Below are 23,748 nucleotides of genomic sequence, written 5' to 3'. Positions count from 1 at the left end.
TCTAACACTGGTTACCAATTTGATAATACCCCACTTCATAAGGCAATATGGAGGGATTTTAAGAAGTGCATATATGTGGAGAAAGATGAAGGATCTCAAGATAAGGGTGTTTTTTGGTATAAAAACAAGTTCTGAAAGTTGAACACCGATAATTATTTACCTAAATTGGTTTAATGTTCAATAATGCTCGTGCTAATAAGTATTTTGGATTGTGTGTCGTATTTGTTGTTATTTTAAATACAATGTATTTTTCAATTGTTACTTTATTTATTGAACTTATTGTTAAATTTTTCGTTATATAACTATGAAAATGTTCATTTTATAGTATTGTTAAATCCCTCGTTACTTAACTATGATAATATCCATTTTACATAACCACCAATTTGGTGTGACGGAATTATTATGTTATTTTTCTTTTCATTATGTCATATCTTATGTGAACTGATGTGAACTTATAGTGACTTTTAGTTTAATGGAAGCTTCAGGATAAAGCTTCCCAGATTCAGCTCTGGGTCTGTTGTATTCCAAAAAAATTCATGGAGAAGGACAGGGGCGAAACCACCTTTTGCTAAGGGTGGTCAATTGACCACCGTTCGTTGAAATATTTCTTGCAGAGGCGTCCCCCCACCTCTTATTTTCTCTTCTTTCTATTTCATCCAACAAAATCAACCACCTGTTGTTGAGTAAAAACAAAGTATATATAGTGTTCATATGGCCATCTTTAGTCCTGTTTCAGGATTCAAGGCTCAAGCGTTGTTGTAGATGGTGTTTCAAATCAACATTTCTGTTATGCATAATCACTGAAACTTGGACTACTTAGAGTGTATAATCTGTTGTTAATTATAACAATTCGGACTTTGAGGAAAGCTAAAAGCTAATAACAGTATGATTATATATAGTTAGGGAAATACATTGACAGCCCCTTAAAGTTGGCACATAAACTGGCAGTATGGTAACAACATTTTTGGGGACATTATTTTTTCTCTAACGTACATGTCCATTTATTTGTGCAGATAATAGTGTATATTTCTCGATTAAGAAATGATCAGATTCGATGTATGTGTCTTCATCAGCTAGTTTTTCTAGAGTGATGAGAAAATGGGAACACCTGGTAAAGTACCTCCGCCATCGACAATGAAAACATTGCCCGATACGTATTGCGAAGAATTGTGTATTAAGTACCGGACCACTGATGTTAAAGTTGGATCTGTTGTTCCAAAAGTTCTCAGAGGAACTGCTTTGAAAACAGCATTATGGAAACGTTTCTGTGGGACAAGGTTCTCTGTTATCTCAGATTTGAAAACTCCTGGTGCTATTGAGTTCACTCTGATCTTGTCTACTCCCAATTCTAGGGCCATTATCTGCCATTAGTTTTTTGAATAATTAATGCAAATATATTATAACAGAGAAGAAAATTGCAGATAAATCAATGGTAGATGCAGCCTTGTAGGAATTAAAACCAAGTAAGACAGTAGGTAGTATGTAGTCCAGTGCTGTAGCCTAGTGGTAGCAAAATGGTTAAAAGAAAACAGATATCCACGGTGGCGGAGTCAGAATTTTCGTTAAGGGGTATCAAAATATATAAAAATAAGTATACAAGAAAATTAAGGAGAGTCAATACATATTATATATACATATAATTATTTTTTACCTACCTACACAATGTATTTTCCCCACGAAGGGGTGTCAAATAGGTTGGATAATGAACTTTTAAAAAATGGGTCAAATATAGATAAGAACCATATTATCCACTTAAAAAATGGATAATCAATGGATAACTAATGGGTTTAACTTTCACATTTGTAAAGTCTCAAATTGGGGATCCTCAAGTTTAGAAGACTAGGAATTCTCCCTAAAGTGATCATATTCAAGAAGCCATGGATAAAATGAATATCCATATTATCTGCGGTTAACCTGTTTTTATCTGTATTAAGTATGGGTCGGGTAGGATAATTTATCCATTTTTGCATTACCCATTTTCGATATACCCATATCCAACCCAGCTCGTCCGTTTGCCACCCATTGTAGCCGCATACAGTAAAGGATGGTCAACTGGACATTCTTTATCATAAATTATACTACTGCGTATGAATCAAAAATTACTTTTCGAACATGCATGTCAAATCTTGAACACCCTTAATAAAATTCCTGGCGTCGACACTCATATATATACGCACCTTAGTGACCATGTCAAGAGCTATCTTTGAAGAAGCGTAAGCAAGACTCCCCGGTAATAGTGCACGGTTTAGTGCAGCAGCTGAAGATATATTAATGACAGATCCTCCGCCCTGTTTAGCATCGGGCATACATCTACAGACATATTTGGAAACCAGCCAAGCCCCTCTTAGGTTTGTATTAAAGGTATGGTTCCACTCATCCTCTGATAATTTCAGTGAAGAGCTTATACTACCTATATAGATATAGAGTTTTAAGTTTTATGCGTTGATGATAACGTAAAATATATAATTAGATTATCTATGAGATAATTATAAGTATATCTCTTGATAATATAATAGGTAATCTGATAAAGATGATATAATTATACTTTTTCATATTTAAGAATAATTAACTTTAAACTTCTATTTTGCTGGGGACTGAAGGGAGCCCCGAGCACCGGGATAACTGGCAGAAGGACCCGGCATAGACGGACCCTGACCCGATGGAGCACGAGAAGAACTCTGCGCTGCAAGGGCACCAGGAGATGAACGGACCTGCTGATAACTGTGAGATCTATGGCCAGATGATGTACCACGGTGAACTGGGCAAGCTGTCTGAGCATGCCTGAATGGACAACCTCTATTGTGCTCGAACTGATCCCCAGAAGGAGTACCACTAAATCCACCCTATCCACGAGGCCTCTTGGCCTCCCTCTCAACCCTCTCCTGACCGCGAACCATCTCAATATACCGAGCAATGTCGACAACCTCATCAAAAGTAGCACCAGACACTCTCTCTCTGGTCATAAGCAATTGAAGCTGAAAAGTGTGACCATCTATAAACCTTTTGATCCTCTCTCTGTCCGTGGGAACCAACTAGATAGAATGACGGACCAACTCTGAGAATCGTATCTCATACTGCGTCACGGACATATCACCCTGACAAAGCTGCTCAAACTGTCTGCGCAGCTCCTCTCTGCGGGACTGAGGCACAAACTTCTCCAGAAAGATAACGGAGAACTACTGCCAAGTAAGGGGTGTTGCGCCAACCGGCCTACGCCTTTCGTAAGCCTCCCATCCACTGAATGCAGCCCAAGAGAACTGGAAGGCAGTGAATGAGACCCCACTGGTCTCCAGAATACCTGCTGTATGGAACATCCTCTGACACTTATCCAAGAAACCATATGCATCCTCTCCCTCTACACCACTGAAAGATGGAGGCTGGAGTCTCCCAAACCTCTCCAATCTATGTTGCTCATCCTCAAGCATAGCAGGAACAACATAGTCCTGAGCAGCTACAACCGGCTGGGCAGGTGGTGCCCCCGGTGTCTGGAATCCATGTACCACCTGCTATGGTGTACGAGCGGCGGGAGTCTGAGCACCTCCCCGACCTGAGAAGTGGTTGCTGCGGCCAGAACAGAGACCGCCTGAGCAAGGCTGGTGCACGCAGTCAGAATCTGAGCTAAGGCCTCCTGAAGGCCTGGAATCACAATAAGCATAAATAGTGCCTGAGTTGGTACATCAACAACTAGAATCTTGTCCTGATCTGAGGCAACTGGTGGATCTGCAGGTACTGTCCCAGCTGCTGTGCAGGCTGCACCTCTGCCCCTACCATGGCCTCTACAACGGCCTCGGCCACTCACGGCCCTGGCTGGTGGTACTGGTGGCTGGCCCTCCTTACCGATAGTACGAGTCCTCATTATCTATGAGAGAATGAAACAATAGATGTTTAGTTACTAGAATCAATAGATTCGCACGACTAAAACCTGTAGCTTATAACCAAAATTTGGAATAGAGGGAGGGAGTACAAGTTCTAGAAGTTTTTATTTATTTTAAAAAAAAAAATTGAATAGAGGGAGTAGTAATTTAAAACTTTATAATACACAACCTCTAATGCCGGCATTGTTAACCAAGGCATCAATAAGTCCGGAGGCATCCCAAGCTCTTTGTACAATAGCCTCAATGGTAGCACCATTGGCATTGATGTCAAGCTCAACGGCGAATGCACGTCGGGTGCCGTCTGAATTGATCTCGTCGCAGAGAGATTTGAGCCTATCAACACGATGAGCGGCAACAATAATGCTGCAGCTGGCTTTCGCCAAGTCGAGACACAACTCTCGCCCAATTCCTGAGGACGCCCCTGTCACCATCACTACTATTCCGCTCAGGTCATTCCACGGCTCCATTGTTTAATTTAGGTAGTTATGCAGCTAATAATGTAATAGTGCAGAGAGTTAGAGAGTTATATGCATAGCGACGTACGTTTTATAACATTGTTGCAGGCAAGATTGGGAGTCTATTAATTGTTTTACGAAAGGGGAATAGTGCACGCAATTAGTGGTTGTGGCTCTAGGGGATCGTCTAGCCGTAAGCTTACAGTCCCTGTGAACTCAGTAACTTTTGTCCAAATCCTATATTTGTATTAAAAATTTTACTAAATTTTTATAAATATTTTATTGTAAATCTATGTATATATATACTGGCCTGCGTTTATGGTCAGTGAAAATATTTTGTGGCAGTGGCGGACCACCTGGCTAAACTGGCCTCTAACAATCAGGAACGCACTTATTATGAACATCCCTAGCAGTTGATGCTATAGGTTCCTACTATGTGGACAAGTGCCAAATGCCTAGTATTAGCCTATTAGGCTTATATATGATAAGGCCAATTTTTTTGTTAGCTAGAAGTAGAGCAGAAGTAGAGCCTATTTTTAGGGGAAGAATTCACTTTTGGTATTATTACTTTATGTATATGGGTATTGGGTAGGGTCGAGTAGAGTAATTCCTATTTTAAGGCAAAGAATTAATCGGTCGGTCGAAACTAATTGCATTCGCTAATAAAAACATATATAAAATATGTATATTATATCTATATAACACACACATATACAAAATATATTCAGCTATTATTTCTAGGAGCTGCTAAAAATATATATATTTCTCCTATTTTAATTAATTGGGTTATTATTTATTAAACTGAAAATAAATAATGAGAAAACGTAGAATAAGAAAAATATTACTGAAAAGTTGTATTTTTCGGTCACTATAATTTTTGTATCATGAGTTAGTAAAAGTTTTTTGAATTTTATGTGAGAAATATAGTTATATGACTTTGATAAAAAAAAAGTTATATAATTATATGACTATTTGTAAAATTTACCCGGTGAAAATGATACTCACAAGACATATTGATTGAGGCATTCCCATAAAATGCTGAATTGGATACATTTATTCCAATATTCAGAGGTAAATTTGAATGTATAGGGTTTTCATAATATAGGAGTATGAAGTATTTGATTTTGAAATAAAAAGGAACCTATAAGACTGAGTGATATATAGAGATGTTTAGCATAATTTTCCCTTTAGAGAGTTATAGAGTTATAGAGTTAGAGAGTTATATGCATGGCTACGTACATTTTATAACATTGGTGCAGACAAGATTGAGAGTCTATTAATTGTTTTACGAAAGGGGAATAGTGCACGCAATTAGTGGCTGTGGCTCTAGGGGATCGTCTAGCCGTAAGCTTACGGTCCATGTGAACTTAGTGACTTTTGTCCAAATCTTATATTTGTATTAAAAATTTCACCAAATGTTTATAAATATTTTATTGTAAATCTATGTATATATATACTGGCCTGCTTTTATGGTCGGTGGAAATATTTTGTGGCAGTGGCGGACCACCTAGCTAAACTGGCCTCTAACAATCAGGAACGCACTTATTATGAACATCCCTAGCAGTTGATGCTATAGGTTCCTACTATGTGGACAAGTGCCAAATGCCTAGTATTAGCCTATTAGGCTTATACATGATAAGGCCAATTTTTTTGTTAGCTAGAAGTAGAGCAGAAGTACAGCCAATTTTTAGGGGAAGAATTCACTTTTGGTATTATTACTTTATGTGTATGGGTATTGAGTGGGGTCGAGTAGGGTAATTCCTATTTTAAGGCAAAAAATTAATCGGTCGGTCGAAACTAATTGCATTCGCTAATAAAAAATATATAAAATATGTATAGTATATCTAAATAACACACACATATACAAAATATATTCAGCTATTATTTCTAGGAGGTGCTATATATATATATATATATATATATATATATATATATATTAATTGGGTTATTATTTATTAAACTGAAAATAAATAATGAGAAAACGTAGAATAAGAAAAATATTACTGGAAAGTTATGTTTTTCGGTCACTATGATTTTTGTATCATGAGTTAGTAAAAGTTTTTTGAATTTTACGTGAGAAACATAGTTATATGACTTTAGTAAAAAAAAAGTTATAATTATATGACTATTTGTAAAATTTACCCTGTGAAAATGATACTCACAAGACATATTGATTGAGGCATTCACATAAAATGCTGAATTGGATACATTTATTCCAATATTCAGAGGTAAATTTAAATGTATAGGATTTTCATAATATAGGAGTATGAAGTATTTGATTTTGAAATACGAGGAACCTATAAGACTGAGTAATATATAGAGATGTTTAGCATAATTTCCCCTTTAGTTTTGGAAATCTTACACAATATCCTCCAAATTTGATGATTGGAACAACTACATCATTGGTTTATCTTGGTCAGTTACTCGATGATGTATTTTTATGGTATGTATATAGGCACCATGAAATCACATAATATATTTTTATCAGTTACTAAATAGTATTATGTATATAATATAAAGAATCACATATTTCGAATCTTAGCCGATAAACAACCAGTCTTCCCGTGAATTTAGCCGAAGATGGAATATCATACATTAACTCATCATAGAATATAAGGAAGGAGGATTATGGGATTCAAAACTCACAAAAATTGAACAGCACTAATGAGTTGTTTGATTGCTAGTTAGAGTTATGCACGTATCTTTTTAAAGTAATTTCGTCATCTGGTGGCGAAGAGTTATGCATGTATTAGTAATGTAGTGATTAGTTACGGAAGAATTAGTTATGCAAGATTTAATTCAATTGGAATAAGTAATGTATAGATTAGTTATGCGGACGGTAGCGCATAAAGCCGCCATTGTATCGCCTCCTTTGTTGACTATTTGAATATTAATTTTGTTCAGATCTAATCCGTAATTTCTTAAATAATCTAACCTTGTCAGTTTGTAGAATTGTCGTGAATGAGCGAATAAAGTTGGCCAAGCAATTAGCTAGCAAATATTGTAGGACTTAGATTTAATTCGACCAAATCATATATCTGCTGACCAAACAGCATTTGGTGCCAGCGGTGTAAGCCTTAAACCTTCAAATGGATAAAAAGATTTTTAAAAAAAGTCAGAGTGACGCACAAAGCATCTCCTATTCACACAGGATATGGGAAAAAGTCACACCTCCAACGGGTGTGATGTATACAGTCTACCCTAACAAAAGCATCAGTGATTGCTTCCGCGGTTCGATCAGTAAATCATACGGAGATAACTTTACCGTTGTTCAAAGAATCCCCTCAAATAGATAAGAGTAAATACTCTAACATTTCCATTTCTTGTGCACATTATATTACTGGTTTTCTCAACAGACGGATCAAATTCAACTTCATATCTTCTTCATCTAGTTCTAAAGTGATGAGAAAATGGGGACTCATGTTAAGGTAGCTCCACCATCGACAAAGAAAACATTGCCCGATACATATTCTGAAGAATCATGGATTAAGTACCGAACCACTGATGTTAAACCCGGATCCGTCTTTGCAAAAAAATTCAGAGAAACGGTTTTGAAAAGATAATTATGGAACCATTTCTGTTGGACAAGGTTCTCTGTTATCTCAGACTTGAAAATTCTTGGTGATATTGATGTTTGGAATAAACCCCACATAAATAATATCCTCGGTAATAAAAGCGGAATAATAACATAGCACCGAGATACAGTAATTTACAAGAAGAAAAGAGTGACAACGATACCAAAATTTTTACGTGAAAAACCCTTTTGAATAAGGGAAAAACCACGGCTCCGAGACGAGCAACTGATATAATTATAGCAAGGAATTTTACACTTTGTAGGTCCAAGTAAAATATTCTAAAGACCACTACAACACTCAAAAGAAATAATCCTCTTTTGATATTCTTACCTCACTACAATATCACTTACTCTTTGTTTTTCTCACAGACTATTTTCTTATATATTGTCTGTGAAACCTCACTCTTTCTTTCTCTCTTTGTTACTCTTTCTTTCTCACTTTGTTGATGTGTAGAAATGAGACCTGAATCTCTCCTTTTATAGCCGAAGCCTCACTCTCTAAAGCCTACTATATTTGATAATTTGTACACATTTTTTCTTCTTTTTCTTTAATGTTGACAATTCAACAAAGTTGGCTACCAAATCAAAGAAATTCAACAAAGTTGGCTACCAAACCAAAGAAGTTCTCAGCCAAATATTTTTCTTAGGCACATGCCTATTACTTTGGCTTTTGAATTAGATGGACCCCATAAATCTCCCCCTCCGGTCTCATTTATTTAGAGGAGGTAGCACTGTCTTCTAGTTTGAATGCATGTCGACAATATCTTTGCTTAGCTCGAACTTGACTCTTGGTACCACCTTGGTCAGCATATCTGTGGGATTCTCACTTGTAGAAATCTTCAAGACTTTTAGAAATTCATTCTCTACCATTTCTTAAATCCAATGATATCTCACGACGATGTGTTTGATCCTTGCATGGTACATGGAGTTGTTGCTAAAAATGCTCTCCGTACAAGATGACTATTCGCTACAGTAATGAGTGGTGCCTTTATGGCAGCTGCACCGCTGTCCGGCGGCCAAAAGCCATCGGACCAGTCCCAAAAGAACCCCCGACCCATTGTGCACCTTCCCCAATTGGTTTCATCTTCAAATTCAAAGCCACCTGCTGCAGATCTTCAAAATGGTAATGCAATTACTGTAGCAAAATGTTGCCCGGGAGATTCTAAAATTTTCTGGCTCGATTCGGGCTCAAATTTTGCACTTCGAAGCCGTGGGGTTTGTTCTCCACATCAAGAACTAGCTCTCCGCCAAAAATCAGGCAATTTCACCGCTGGTAATACAGAGTCACGAACTCTAATTGAATACATGCAATGATCTCAAAGATCGAATATACAATACTATTCGAATAAGAGTTGATAGTACAATATAATAAAAAGACTCCAATGGACTGCGATGACCAAGCAGTCCTACCTTGAATTCTTGCGATCACGCTCTAATCTATGCCAGAATTCAATATCTTCAATACCTGGCTCTGCACAAAAATATGCAGAAGTGTAGTATGAGTACTCCACATTCGGTATCCAGTAAGTATCAAGACTAACCTCGGTGGAGTAGTGACGAGGTGTAGTCAAGACACTCACTAGTCAAATAACTTGTGCAATATAGCATACAAAAATAATAAAAAATAAATAGCAGTGATGGCAATAATAATCAACTTGTGACATAAACATCAACGCAATAGGAACACCATAAATATTGCTCAAACGAATATAAACACAAGTACAACCAAGTAATCAAGTCCTTCAAAATATACGTCTTTTATCTATGAGTTTTTCAAATAAAAATCTTTAGAATGTAATCTGTACAATTAAATATATCCCAAATATACTTCTTTCAAATAAATATCTTACGAATATAACTCTTTCAAATAAATATCTTTAAATATAATTAATTCAAGTAAATATCTTTCGAATATAATTCTTTCAAGTAAATACCTTTCGAATATAATTCTTTCAAGTAAAAGTCACCGTGTGACACCTCATTTAACTTTCATGGTGTGAGAAACATATTCAACATATCACATTGAATGGCACGGTAATACCTTCGCGCACTTATCTTATTCTCACCTGATATATATATCAAATAAATTGGTACGACAACATCCTTCGTGCATTTATCTCTTTCTCAATGTGTATACATATAACAGTACTAACTAGGTGGGAGAAATGCCAATAACAATAAAAAAAATAAAGTGGGAGGCACACAAGAAGCAACAACGACGATAAGACACATAGAAAACATAGGTGCACAATAAGAGTTCAAGATAAAGGCATGAATGTATACACAATGAACAGATATCACAATATAATGTATGTCTTTTATCCTCGCCTGCACGGAACACCTTTCGTGCCATGAACATATGATAATATAAAAATAATGGCACGACATCACCCTTCGTGCTTTTACTCTCATCCTCACATGATAATATAAATGAAATGGCATGTCATTATCCTTCGTGCATATTAAGAATGACACGTCATCACCCTTCGTGCTTTATACTTTTCCTCACATGATAATATAACTGAAATGGCACGGCATCACCTTTCGTGCTTTACACTCTCAAATGGCACGACATCACCCTTCGTGCTTTATACTCTCAAATGGCACGACATCACCCTTCGTGCTTTACACTCTTCCTTACCAAGAACATGTATATCATTAACAAGCAAGGTAGGAAGCATAAATAACATCAAGGAGAGTGTTTAAACGACAACACAATACAATAATTCATATTACAATTTTTCCATCTACCATAACCAACTCCAAAGATACAACAAAAATCAATTAATTTCAAAGCAAATAGCCCAAGGCTCCACACAACGTATATAAAACCTCAAAAACAACAACAGAGATGGAAAAGTAACTCAGCATAGGACAACACCTTCTTTAATCCAAATTTTTGAAAAATATATTTACGCCTCTTTTTAAGCTTATTTAATTAATTTTTTGCAGATGAAAAATTCATAATGAAATTAAGTCCAAGAAATATCAAATCAACAAACACACAGAATTCACATAAAATCCAAGTGGCAATCACTCCAAATTATCTTATAAAATACAAACTCGACAAACAAGGAACAAGGCATGACAAATAAAGGATTTACTATGTCCCAATAATTTTTCAATTTAATATATAAGGGTGTCTACAAATTTTAACCGGTATAAATTGCACATATAAACCAAGTACATACTCGTTATCTCGCATACATGATTTTCAATCACATAATTTCCAAATAAGACTCAATGTCTAAGGGATAGTTCCTCCACTCAAGGTTATGAAAGATACTTACCTTTTTGAACTTATGCTGATATTCCAAAATAGCCTTCTTGCTTGAATTGACCTCCCGACAGCTCAAATCTATTCAAATTGATTGTATAACTTCATTAAAATTCATCGAAAATAATTTCGGATAATAAAACGTCAACTTAAAATTTTGCATTAAAAAGTCAATGCGGGACCCGCCTCTCGGAACCTGATAAAATTTTCACGAAATTTGAAGACCCATTCCGATACTAGTTCAACCATACCAAATTTACCAAATTCCGATAATGAATCGACCTCCAAATCTTAAATTTTTGTTTTTGAAAGATTTTACAAAAATCTCATTTTCTTCCAATTGTTTCACCAATAAAATATGACAATAATCATGGTATCATGAAATATAATGAAAACCGAGTAGGAAACACTTTCCCCAATCCATTTGGTGAAAATCCTCTCAAAAATCGCCCAAATCCGAGTTCCCTAGCTCCAAAAATGTTTAAATGAGTTAAAAAACAAAACTGCTCAATAAAAACCCATTTTCCGTCACTAAAAGTCCATTTTCCATCACTAAAAGTTTATTTTCCGTCACTAAAGATCCGCACCAGAACCTGTTTGCACCAACAATTTAATATTTCACTAAAAAGGCTCTAACTCCATCATACGAACTCGGAATTCGACGATTCTTGTTCCTATGAGTCACAAATAATAATACGAACCTAGTCGTTTAATCAAAACTCTTTTAGGAGCTTATTTGCTTAATGCGATACCAATTTCACTCGTTAAATAATTAACTCATGTTTCGCGCTAAAGACCCGATCGCGACTTGATGAAATTAGACCAAACATTTCAGATCATTCCTATAATTCATTATCAAACTCTCGAAAGTCTCGAAATCGAATTTCGATCTCTAGAACTAAAAATGGACCTTTGGATCATTACACGCTTATGCTCAAAACACCAAACTCTTCAAAAAACTCTTACGAGACAACTTGTAGTGTATAAATCATAATATTTTGTACGCAAATCCAACTTCCAAACGGTTTAAATTTATGAAAACTAGATACAAAGCTCTACAACTTTTATTTTTGGATAATTGCCAAATTCCTTATAGATTACGAGATATAAGCTTTCAAAATCAGCCATGTGCAGCATAAATTTCTGTGATGCACATTGCCAGGCAAAACAACTGCAGTACCAGGCTCTAGTTAATCGGTCATAACATTCTGTACAAAAGTCCAAATGATGAATGGTTTATATTTCTAAAAATTAGACTCAAAGGCTACAACTTTTATTTTTGGAGCATCTCCAATTTCCTTACAGATTATTAGGTATGAGCTTCCAAAGTCAGCCATGCGCAGCAGAAATGTTTGCGATGCACACTGCTGTAGCAACAAAACCAACACTTAAAAATGGCTTAGAAATGGTCTGAAACCTCTCTGAAACTCACCCGAGCCCTTCGGGACCCCGTTCGAACATACCAACAAATCTCAAAACATATTATGGACTTAGTAGAGGCCTCAAACCACATCAAACAATACCGAAACAATGAATCAAACCGCGAATCGAACTTATGAGTTTATGAAATTTTCCAAATTCTATATCTTGTGTTGAAATAATCCAGAATGACTTCAAATTTTGCATGCAGGTTATAAATGACATAATGGAGCTATTCTAATTTTCAGAATTAAATTCCGACCCCGATATCAATAAAGTCAACTCCCGGTCAAACTTTCTAAAAATCTTCCATTTTCCAACTTTCGCCATTTCAAACCAAAATCAATTACGTACTTCCAAATAAATATCTGGACACACTCCTAAGTACAAAATCACCATACGAAGCTATTGACATCATCAAAATTCCATTCTGGAGTCGGTTGCTCAAAAGTCAAACTCCGGTCAAACTTTAGAAATTCAAGCTTTATAAAATCAAACCTTTTTTTTTTTCAAAAACTAACGGAAAATGTGCCTACGCACCTCGGAATAACTTCAAATTTTGAACATAAGTCATAAATATTGTTACAAAGCTGATCAAATTCTCGGAATCCAAATCGGGACATTGTATCAACAAAGATCCAATTATGGCCAAATTTAAGAATTCTTTAAACCTATAAATTTCTAGTTTCCGTCAAATGGCGATAATTCAAGCTAGGGCCTTCCAAATTTGATTCTGGGCATACGACCAAGTCCCAAGTCACGATACGGACCTACTAAAACTGTCAAAATACTGATCCGGATCCATTTTCTCAAAACATTGACCGAAGTCAACTTAAAAGAGTTTTAAAGGCAAAATTTCACATTATCTTTGGTTTTTCATATAAAATTTTCTGGAAAAAGATACAGATTGAGCACATAAATCGAGAAAGGTTGAATGAAGCTATTCAAGGTCTCAAAATTCATAAATGAAGGTTAAAATTAAAAATGACATATCGGGTCATCACACATACTCCTTCTAATGCAATCCAAGCTCTTGAAGAAACAGTTTCAACCATAACATCTCCTTGCCAGCTTTAGTAGCGACAATATACTCCGCTTCAGTTGTAGAGAGTGCGACATACTTCTGCAACCTCGACTGCCATGATATAGCTCCCCCTGAAAATGTAAACAAATATTCAGTAGTGGATTTTCTATTATCAATGTCACCTGCCATATCAGCATCTCTATAGCCCTTTAAGATTGGATCAGATCCTCCAAAGCCCAAACAATCTCCTGTGGTACCTCTCAGGTATCTGAGTATCTACTTGACTACTTCCTAGTGTTCTTTTCCAGGATGTTCAAGAAACCTGCTGACAACACCAACTGCATGAGCAATATCAGGTCTAGTGCATACCATTGCATACATCAAGCTTCCGACTGCTGAAGAATAAGAAACTCTAGCCATGTTCCCTTTCTCCTCCACTATTGTAGGACACATCTTCTTGCTCAACTTTAGATGAATAGCAAGAGGTGAGGCGACTGGCTTAGTATTTTTCATGTTGAAGCATTCCAGTACACGTTCAATGTACTTCTCCTGAGACAGCCACAACTTTCTACTTGTTCGCTCTCGAACTATCTTCATACCCATAATTTGTTGTGCTGGGCCCAAGTCTTCCATATCAAATGACTTGGACAAATCTCTCTTCAACTTTGCAATCAGCTCCTTGTCTTGTCCTACAATCAACATGTCATCCATATACAATAATAATATAATAAAGTTGTTATCAGAAAATCTTTTGAAGAATACACATAGATCAGAATAGGTATTTATGTATGTTTGAATTTTCATGAATGAGTCAAACTCCATGTACCACTGCCTTAGTGCCTGCTTCAATCCATAAAGACTCTTAATCAATTTGCACACCATGTGTTGCTTTAGCACAATCCGAATGTTCTGCAGCAATTTACGGAGAGAAAAGGATGGAAATGGTTCACCTTCCGATTGAAAGATGCCAATGAATACCTCGTCAAGGAATTTTATGCCAATGTTGCCCACATCAAAAAGGGTAAAAAGGTGACGAAGGTCTAGAACTTGAAAATCCAGTTTGATGGAAACTCACTGAACAGTTATGCATGGTTTGAGGAGGTCGAGGTCGTGCAATACTTGGAGAAGCTAGCCTTGGGTGATGCAGTTCGCTCATGGCTAGCTGAGATACTTGCTATTCCGGGGACAACACCTGCATGGCTCACAGCAGGAGTTCAAATTGTCAGAGCCACACTTAACTTTGAAGCAAAAGGATGGGCAACATTCGTGTGCATCCGTCTTGACCCATGCCAGCATGAGAATGTCCTTCCACTCTCTAGGGCAGTATTGGTAGCTTCCATCATGGCACGCTATCCTGTTAATGTAGGAAATTTTATGTCCTACAACATCTCCAATGCAGTTCAAAAAGAAGAAAGAGCATATCCCTACCCCAACTTCCTCACAGAGTATTTCCACGACCAAGGGGTAGAGCCGAGACATTTTAATTTGGAGGTGAAAGCTAAAAAGCCTTTCTCATGGTACCACCTCTAGGGAGCGAACAACCCTAAGTTCAAGAGTAAAGCCACTACCCCCACTAGCCAGTCTAAAGAGCCAGGGGTAGTGGCCACCGGGTCAGTTGTTGAGCCCTCCACAGCAGCCTGTACTTCTACCGGAGCAGCTGCCATGCCTGCTCCTTCCTTCGGTCCATCCATCATAGTGCCATTATCTGTGCCTTCATCTTCCACCTATCCTCAGACTGCACTGCGGGTTTCAAAGATACTATCCAGCCTCAACAACTGGATGCAGGCAGCTACCACAAAGCTGACTGTCCTATCCAGTGCAGTAGCAGCACAGTCTTCAGCCCCATCAGAGCTTCAGGTACCTCCATCATCGGAGGAGTCTTTGTAGAAGAATTTGGATAACCAGAACAAGATTCTGGACGACCAGAAGAAGATTCGAGAGACTCTTGATACACATGGGGGGATTATCAAGGATTTGGGAAAGCAGGTGAAGAAGATGCGAAAAACTCATGCATCTAAGGATTCGGTGGAGAAGTTGAGCAAAGAGGTTCAGAAGATTTCTTCTGCCGGTGATATTCCACTGGACATGTTCATGGGGGAGACAGCCCTAGCAGCACCTACACCAGTGCATGAGGCATCAGATACAGCAGCTGGCCAGTCTGAGGAGCTGGCTGCCACTGCATATATTGCTGAGGAGATGATCCAGATGCTCAGGCACCCCGTGGTCCCCTAGTCAGAGGATGTGGAGATCCAGTTAGAGGACACGGAGGGAGCTAATGATCCTATGCAGTCTGAGGACCTCACTCATGTTCCTGACCCGATGCAGATAGAGACCACATAGGGAGTTCTCTTGACTCTCTAACCTTTCCCTGATCTTATTTTGATATTATCATTGAGGACTATTTTTTATTTAGGAGGGTGGTCCATTTTGATTTGATTTGTGATGACATTTGGTATGTAATAACTATGACACTATTTTTCTTTATCTTTATTTACCGTTATTTTCACTTTTGGTATGTATATAATTTTACCATTCGATGTATATATATTCATTTCCATTATGTATATATTCGTTTACTCTATTTTGTACATATTCAGTTTACTTTTCGTAATTTACTTCATAACTTCTTTCGTTATTTTTTCTTAATAGCTTAGCTTTTTATTTCCTCTAGTAGCTTCTTTTTACATTTTGTGTGAACAATAAGCCTTTGGTTTTCTTAATGCCACGTTTCTTTCCAAAGGGGGATGTTGTGTGAACCGGGTGGCTCTTCCCAACGATGGATGGCGTGACAACCTTCTTAAGGGATCGAGTCCGTTTTCTTTTTGTTTTGGTGTATATAGTAGTAGTAATAAATAAAAGTGTCTCAAGCAGGCTTCACTTGGTACTAACATATTTACTTTCGACTTCATGGTTAGAGACAAGTTGATTGGCAAAGATTAGCTCTAGTTGTGACCTTTAGACTCTTGCATTGACTAAAACAATAATCGAGTGGTTTCCTTGAGCCATTTGTGATTTCCAATCTTAGCTAGGGTTGTTATTGTAACACCTCAGAAAATTTTGAAGAACTTAAGTGTAAAGCCCGGTAAAATTTGCAAAGAAAATAATGTTTCATGGTGCCAGACTAGGATTACGTGTTTGAGGATTGCAAGCTCGCCGCGGCGAGCTTTTCGGACCTTTTGGGTTAAACAATGCACGAAAAAGTAAAGAAACAATTTTGATGGAAAAGTGCATTTCTGCGGTCTATTAAGAGACCGCAGAATAACTCTGCGGATCGCATAATGACCGCAGAGTGAGACAGTTAATTGGGTCAGTTGGAAGCAATTATGCGGTCTACTATGCGACTACATAACTGTTATGTGATGTACTATGCGACCGCAGAACAATTATGCGGACCGCATAGTGACCGCAGACTCAGGAAGATTTTTGGTCATTTTGGACACCAATTATGCGGTCCGCATAACCATTATGCGGTCACATATGCGACTGCAGAATCTGTTCCGGAGCTATATTTTTTGGATTTTAAAACCCGACCCTACTTCGTTAAATACACGCAAAGAGTCATTTTTGAGCAAATATTCTGATGTTTTAGAGAGAAGGGAGAGTGTTTTAGAGAGAGAAAACCCTAGGCTAATTATTCATCAAGTTTTGCTCAAATCTTGGAAGATTAACAAGGAAAACCCACAAGTTCTCCATCTAAGAGGTAAGGTTCCATACCCTAGTTTTCAATTTCGAATTTAGATAGAAGATGGTTGATTAGGGGTATGATTCTTGGGTATGAGAGTATTATCTATACATCCATGTACTAAAAAGATTTGTGGGAAGATTGTTGAGCTTAAATACGTAAGGATTGGTTTGTGTAGTGAAAACAATCTTGTAGAAGAACCTTGTGATTAAATTTGCACACCTAGTGTTTGATAAAATGCTCAAAAGAGCTAAGACCATGAATATCTTCCTAACTGTTGTTAAATTTTGTTATGTCTCAAAATAGATTGGGATTGCTAGAATTTACGAAACGTTGTAGTGATTTAAGGAAAGCTCAATTGAGGTATGTTGGCTAAATTTTCTCTCTTGGAATTGAATTCCATAATGTTTCTGTGAGTTTCAAAGTATGGGTTGCATATTAAAATGTGGTGGCTTGAATCGTATTTCAAATGAAATCTAGTATGCCAAATTGTGTGAGAAAATCTCAATATTCTTAAGACTCTTAATTGCTCATATATGTACCTAAAGTCTTGATTGGGAATATCGTATTGTTGATAACCTATAAAGATGGTTAGAAGTGAAATCATTAAATTGGGTATATAAAATGTGGCCAACGTGCCAATAGTGAAAGTTATACTTATGACCAATGGTGCCAATGAAATGAAATAATGTGAGAAAGATTATGAAATGAGCTTTGACTCAACTATTCCAAAATTGACTTCGACAATATAATCGGCTAAAAGTTTATGAATTCAGGTGATGCCCATATATGTCTATTTTAGCTAATGCTATGCTTTGTAAGTAATTTTCAATGTGTTTTGCGTTCTTACATATTCATGAGTGGAAATTGCGTATGATTTTAATTTGTGCATCGATTGCCAATCATTTTACTCCCTTTATTGGAAAGAAATCGATTGTGTTTAAAGCCTTCCTTACTAATGAATTTAAAGTTGTGATTTTTGGAATATTCTACTTGTTGATAATTATGATGATGATCTATGAAAGGGAAGAAATGAAAGTGTGGAATATGAAATACGGTCATTGCTCCATGAATAAAGAATCATATGTATGGCCAAGAGAGCCAATGAAATAATAATGTTGTAAGTGGTTGGAAGTACGGATTAGGAGATATGTAGTGTGAGAGGTTATGAGAGGTACGTATTTGTACTTTTGTTTCCAATGTGTTATGAAACCCTATGGACGGTCTATGAAATGCATAGGTATATTGTGTTATGAAACCCTATGGACGGTCTATGAAACGCATAGGTACATTGTATTATAAAATCCTATGGATGGTCTATGAACGCATAGGTACATTATGTTATGAAATCCTGTGGACGGTTTATGAACGCATAGGTACATTGTGTTATGAAATCCTGTGGACGGTCTATGAACGCATAGGTACATTGTGATATGAAATCCTGTGGACGGTCTATGAACGCATAGGTACATTGTGATATGAAATCCTGTGGATGGTCTATGAACGCATAGGTACATTGTGTTATGAAATTCTGTGGACGGTCTATGAACGCATAGGTACATTGTGATATGAAATCCTGTGGACGGTCTATGAACGCATAGGTACATTGTGTTATGAAATCCTATGGACGGTCGATGAATGCATAGTTACATTATGTTATGAAATCCTGTGGACGGTCTATGAACGCATAGGTACATTGTGATATGAAATCCTGTGGACGGTCTATGAACGCATAGGTACATTGTGATATGAAATCCTGTGGACGGTCTATGAACGCATAGGTACATTGTGTTATGAAATCATGTGGACGGTCTATGAACGCATAGGTACATTGTGATATGAAATCCTGTGGACGGTCTATGAACGCATAGGTACATTGTGTTATGAAATCCTGTGGACGGTCTATGAACGCATAGGTACATTGTGATATGAAATCCTGTGGACGGTCTATGAACGCATAGGTACATTGTGTTATGAAATCCTATGGACGGTCTATGAACGCATAGGTATATTGTGATATGAAATCTTGTGGACGGTCTATGAACACATAGGTACATTGTGTTATGAAATCCATTGTGATATGAAATCCTGTGGACGGTCTATGAAACGCATAGGTGCATTGTGTATAAGAGGTATAGATGTACGGTATGAATAAACACTATGGACGGTATATGAAACGCATAAGTGTATAATATGATATGTGAGCACTAAGGATGGTCTAATGAGACACATTATTAATGTAGACAATAGGTGCCCTTTTGTGGTCCTTGTTTGTACAGGTTGTTTCAATTACATTATATTATGTGTTCCGCGTATAGATCATATGGGCATTCTATTTTGAAAGAGGATTTCTAGCTATATATACTAGTACTATTCGACAGTACTAACGTCCCTTTTGCCGAGGGCGCTGCATCTTTAATGGATGCAGGTGGTTCTACAGCAGGTGGCATTGATCAGTGATAGCAGTACACTCCTTTCAGCCAATTTGGTGAGCCCTACTTCATTTCGGGGTCATGTATCTTTTATTTCTCATGTACTTTGTGGTTGAGGTATAGCCGGGGCCTTGTTGCTGGAATTTCCATATTACTCTTCAGTTGTACTTAGAAGCTCTGTAGACAGGTTGTGGGTGGTATTTGATGTTGGGAATTGGATTAGAATTGTTGGTATTTGGCAACATGTTTTTTATTAAATCTATAAACTCGTACTATTTTGGAAATATTGAATGATACTGTTAATGGGAATGAAATGGAAGCGGTTAATGAAATCTCTTCAGTATTTGATTAACAGAGTACATCTCCTCTTTATTCACGTATGAATTTGGGTCGAATAAAATCTAACAGGCTTACTCAGTCGGGTTCACTCGGTTGAGAGCCGGTTGCGCTCCTCGATTTTGGGGTGTGACAGTTATGGGACTCGACTTTGTTCTCTTCAACAATCCAGTAGCTTGAGAGGTGAGGTATTGAATTGCAAGTCCAAGTCCCGTGCCAATAAGTCTAGAACTTGCCCTGAATATTTGTCTAGGCAAAATTCTAAGTGTAGCTCGACTTGAGAAATGATTGTAGGCTCTCCTTGGTCCAATTTGAACTTTGAAAGCTTCTGTAGCCTACCAATATGATATTCCTAGTCAACTCCTTTGAACCTAAGCATTTTTCATTCAATAGCCACATTACAAGCCTTTATCCGTTCTATAATGACCCTCTCTTGGCACCCAATCTTTCCTTAGCATTCATGATGAACAATTGGCAAAAGCAATAAGTTTGGGGGAGAGAAGAGGAATTTAAAAGTGATAAAAGGTTCAAAGAAAAAAAAAGAATTGTTGAAAAGGAAAGGCAAAGAAAATGAAGAAAAGCCAAAAAAAAAAATACGTCCAAAAGAAAGCGAAGGTTGAAGGGATTCAAAGAACGCAATGATGAAAGGCATGGAATGATGAGAAAAGGAGAAAAATGATTGTCATGAGTAAGAAAGAGTGACGATGTGTCTCTCTAGTTCCCCTAAGGAAGAAGAAAATGACTCAAAGAGTCAAGAAAGTATGAGCCGAAATGAGAAAATGGAGTGCTTATGGAAAGATGAAACCATCATAGTTCGATAAAGGCCTACCTTGATCCAAAAGCCTTCATTACATCCTATTAAAGCCCTATATGATTTCAAGTTAAGTGAGCTTACATTAGTGGTGATTTACATAAGGGGCAAGCTTATGGTACTTAGAGTCGGACTTGTGGCATTCTTTTGAGAGTGATGAGCGCACTTCTTCACAATTCTTGTTTTGAGTGGTACATTCTGAAAAAGTGAGATTTGCTTATGGAGAGTAGAGGAGGAGGAGTTTGGGATCCACAATGACCTATGGAATAGAGTGATCTTCCTTGATGAATTGAGTCAACTCTTGATGCTCTAGTGTCACATTAGAACTATAGTACTCAAAAGGTCGTAACGTGATGTTGTTGATAATTCATTTGTGTTGAGGGTAATTATTAGTCCCAATTGATACTTGATAGAGTCACCTTAGGCCAGCTGAAATATCCTTTTTGTTTTTAGGTGGGAATTACCCTATTTGCTTGAGGACAAGCAAAAGTTTAAGTTTGGGGGAGTTGATAAGTAGGGATTTTAACCTGTTATTTGCTCTCTTTTACTTATGTTTAGGGCCAAAAATGCGTGAAGATATTCCCGGAAACTAATGTAATATGCTTGCTTGCAGGGATTGTTCAAAATGAGCCAAAGGAGTCATAATCAACTCATAAAGGAGTCAAAACTTGAACAAAAACCAAGACTGGGCCAAAAGATGTGAAACGCGGACCGCAAAAATATTGTGCGGCTGTGAAAGCTACAACGCGGTCGCGAGCACTATTTTGAGGTCCGCGAAAGGAAGATTCAGAGAGATGGATTTTTGGGCTAAAACATGAATGCGGACCGCGTCAAAAAGGTGTGGTCGCGAAAGTTCCTACGAGGCCGCGATTGGAATTAAGCGGACCGCGGTTGCTGAAGTTCAGAGAGCTTACATTTTAAGCAAAAACAAGAAGTGCGGTCCGCATCAAGAATATGCGGCCGCGGAAGTCTCCTACGCGACCGCGATGGAAATTACGCGGTCCACGAAACCCAGATCCAGAAGTGAAGAACGCGGGCCATAATCAGAATTACACGGCCGCGGTCAGAATTACGCGACCGCGTAACCTCCGCGGGGGTATTTTTGTTCGAAAATTTCGGCTTAGTATAAATAGAACTTTTTGTCATTTTTAGGTTATGTTGTGTATTTGCTGAGCACGTGAGACGGCTGGAACTTCCCTTTTGGGCAATTTTGTATTAGATTCACCTTTTAACATTAGATTTTCATCTTTTAATCTAGTATTATGAATTTTATCTTCTTTTCATCTTTGATTTCTGCTATTTCTATGAGTAGATAGACCCATAGCTAGGGTTGTGATCCAACCCTAGGGTGGGTATTTGATGGGTACTGAATTTTAGGGTTTGAATGTTTATGGGTTAGTGATATTTAGCCTAGTTCTTGCTAGAATTGTAAAATTAGTGGTTGCAAACACTGATTCATGTCTTTATGACTTAGTCTCTTCTTGAAAAAGAGGGAGTAAGTCTAGGAAAACTAGGATAACAAGGAATTGGGGTGAACTCAAGAAATTGATAGCCCCAATTAAAAGGTTAAACCTATAGATAGTAATACCCGACTTGAGCTAATATCACGCGACTTGCATGAATACCCATTTGGACTTGAGAAAGCCAAATTGGGCAAAATCACTCAAACTATCGAGAGGTATAGAGTGAGTACTTGGGTGAGATAGCTATATCACGACCCCAAATTAATCAAGCTTGCCCTAGATTCTTACTACCCGTTAGATGTCCACCCAGGTGGAAGTCACTACCCTAGTCCTTTTAAACACTTGAAAACTAACATCAAAAATATTGTACTTAGCTTTAATCATTGCATAAAATAGAATAGAATTAGAAGTAGAATCAAAACCAAAATGTGTGGAAGCGTAATTAGGAACAAAACACGCATCTAGACTTAGATATAAACCTAATTCCAAATCAATTAACTCCCTTTGGATTCGATCCCAACCTTGTTGGGTAAAACTGCATCGACTACTCAATAGTAATGTAGACTTGGACCCGATCCTGATTTTGTCTACCTGCTCTTTCATTTCAATGAGCATGAGTTTTACACCATCTAGATATTGCTGAATCTGCTGAAGAATTTGAGAGGCAATTGACTGAGACTCTAGTGGTTCAGTGGGAGCTTCAACCTGCGCTGGGACACTTTCAACTTTGGCGCACTTGACCCATCTATCATCACTTAAAGTGTAACCCATCATAGAAAAGGCTGTCTTATCATAGGTATTGGTAATAGGCTTGGGTGTGAAAGGTGCCAAATCAACCTTCATAACTTCAAGAATATGTGAGATAAGTAGGTCATAGGGTAGACAAGCAGCAGAAGAGGATATATCCCTCACACTTTCAAGCATATATTGACGAATCCATACAAACCAGTTGAGTCATTTATCGTTCACAAGACAGTAAAGAACAAAGATATCTCTGGTAGATAAAGTGCTGAGGGACTCAGTTCTAGGAAGTAAAATGGTGGCTATCATGTGGGCCAAAACCCGGTGTTCAAACTTTAAATTTTTGGGACCAATGTCGGGAGGATTATCAGACAGGAAGGCTTTTACTTCTTCTAAGGAAACTTCAAAGTCTTTTGGCCAGGAATTTTGCACAAAAACCTCATACCCGTTAAACTTAGCAGAAAATATCTTCTCAAATTAATAAGAGTCAAGAACAATTCGAGTGCCTAAAACCATGGACTCCAAGTCATCTTTGTCATTCACAAATAAATTTGCATAGAACATTCTCACAAGCTCTTCATACACGGAGGTCCCAATATTATCGAACAGAGAGGAAGGACATTGAAAATAAAAAACAACAATCACATCACAATTTAGAT

At 37.4% G+C, this 23,748-nt stretch overlaps 1 protein-coding gene across 1 annotated transcript in view; it reads right to left on the bottom strand.

The window, feature by feature from the left end:
• Positions 1 to 816: 816 nt before the first annotated feature.
• Positions 817 to 23,748, bottom strand: part of LOC104095212 (uncharacterized) — a 30,919-nt gene continuing 7,987 nt past the window's right edge. Inside the window, exons 2-3 of the mRNA XM_018770445.3 lie at positions 2,178 to 2,410; positions 817 to 1,361 (exon numbers count right to left, since the gene is read on the bottom strand). Of these exons, the coding sequence (XP_018625961.1) occupies positions 1,083 to 1,361; positions 2,178 to 2,410 (512 nt within the window). The 3' untranslated portion in view covers positions 817 to 1,082. The remainder of the gene's footprint in view (positions 1,362 to 2,177; positions 2,411 to 23,748) is intronic.

Source organism: Nicotiana tomentosiformis, chromosome 2 (assembly GCF_000390325.3).
Source record: "Nicotiana tomentosiformis chromosome 2, ASM39032v3, whole genome shotgun sequence".
NCBI lineage: Eukaryota > Viridiplantae > Streptophyta > Magnoliopsida > Solanales > Solanaceae > Nicotiana > Nicotiana tomentosiformis.
Note: the sequence above shows the minus strand (reverse complement) of the source record. Positions and strands in the feature narration are given on the sequence as shown.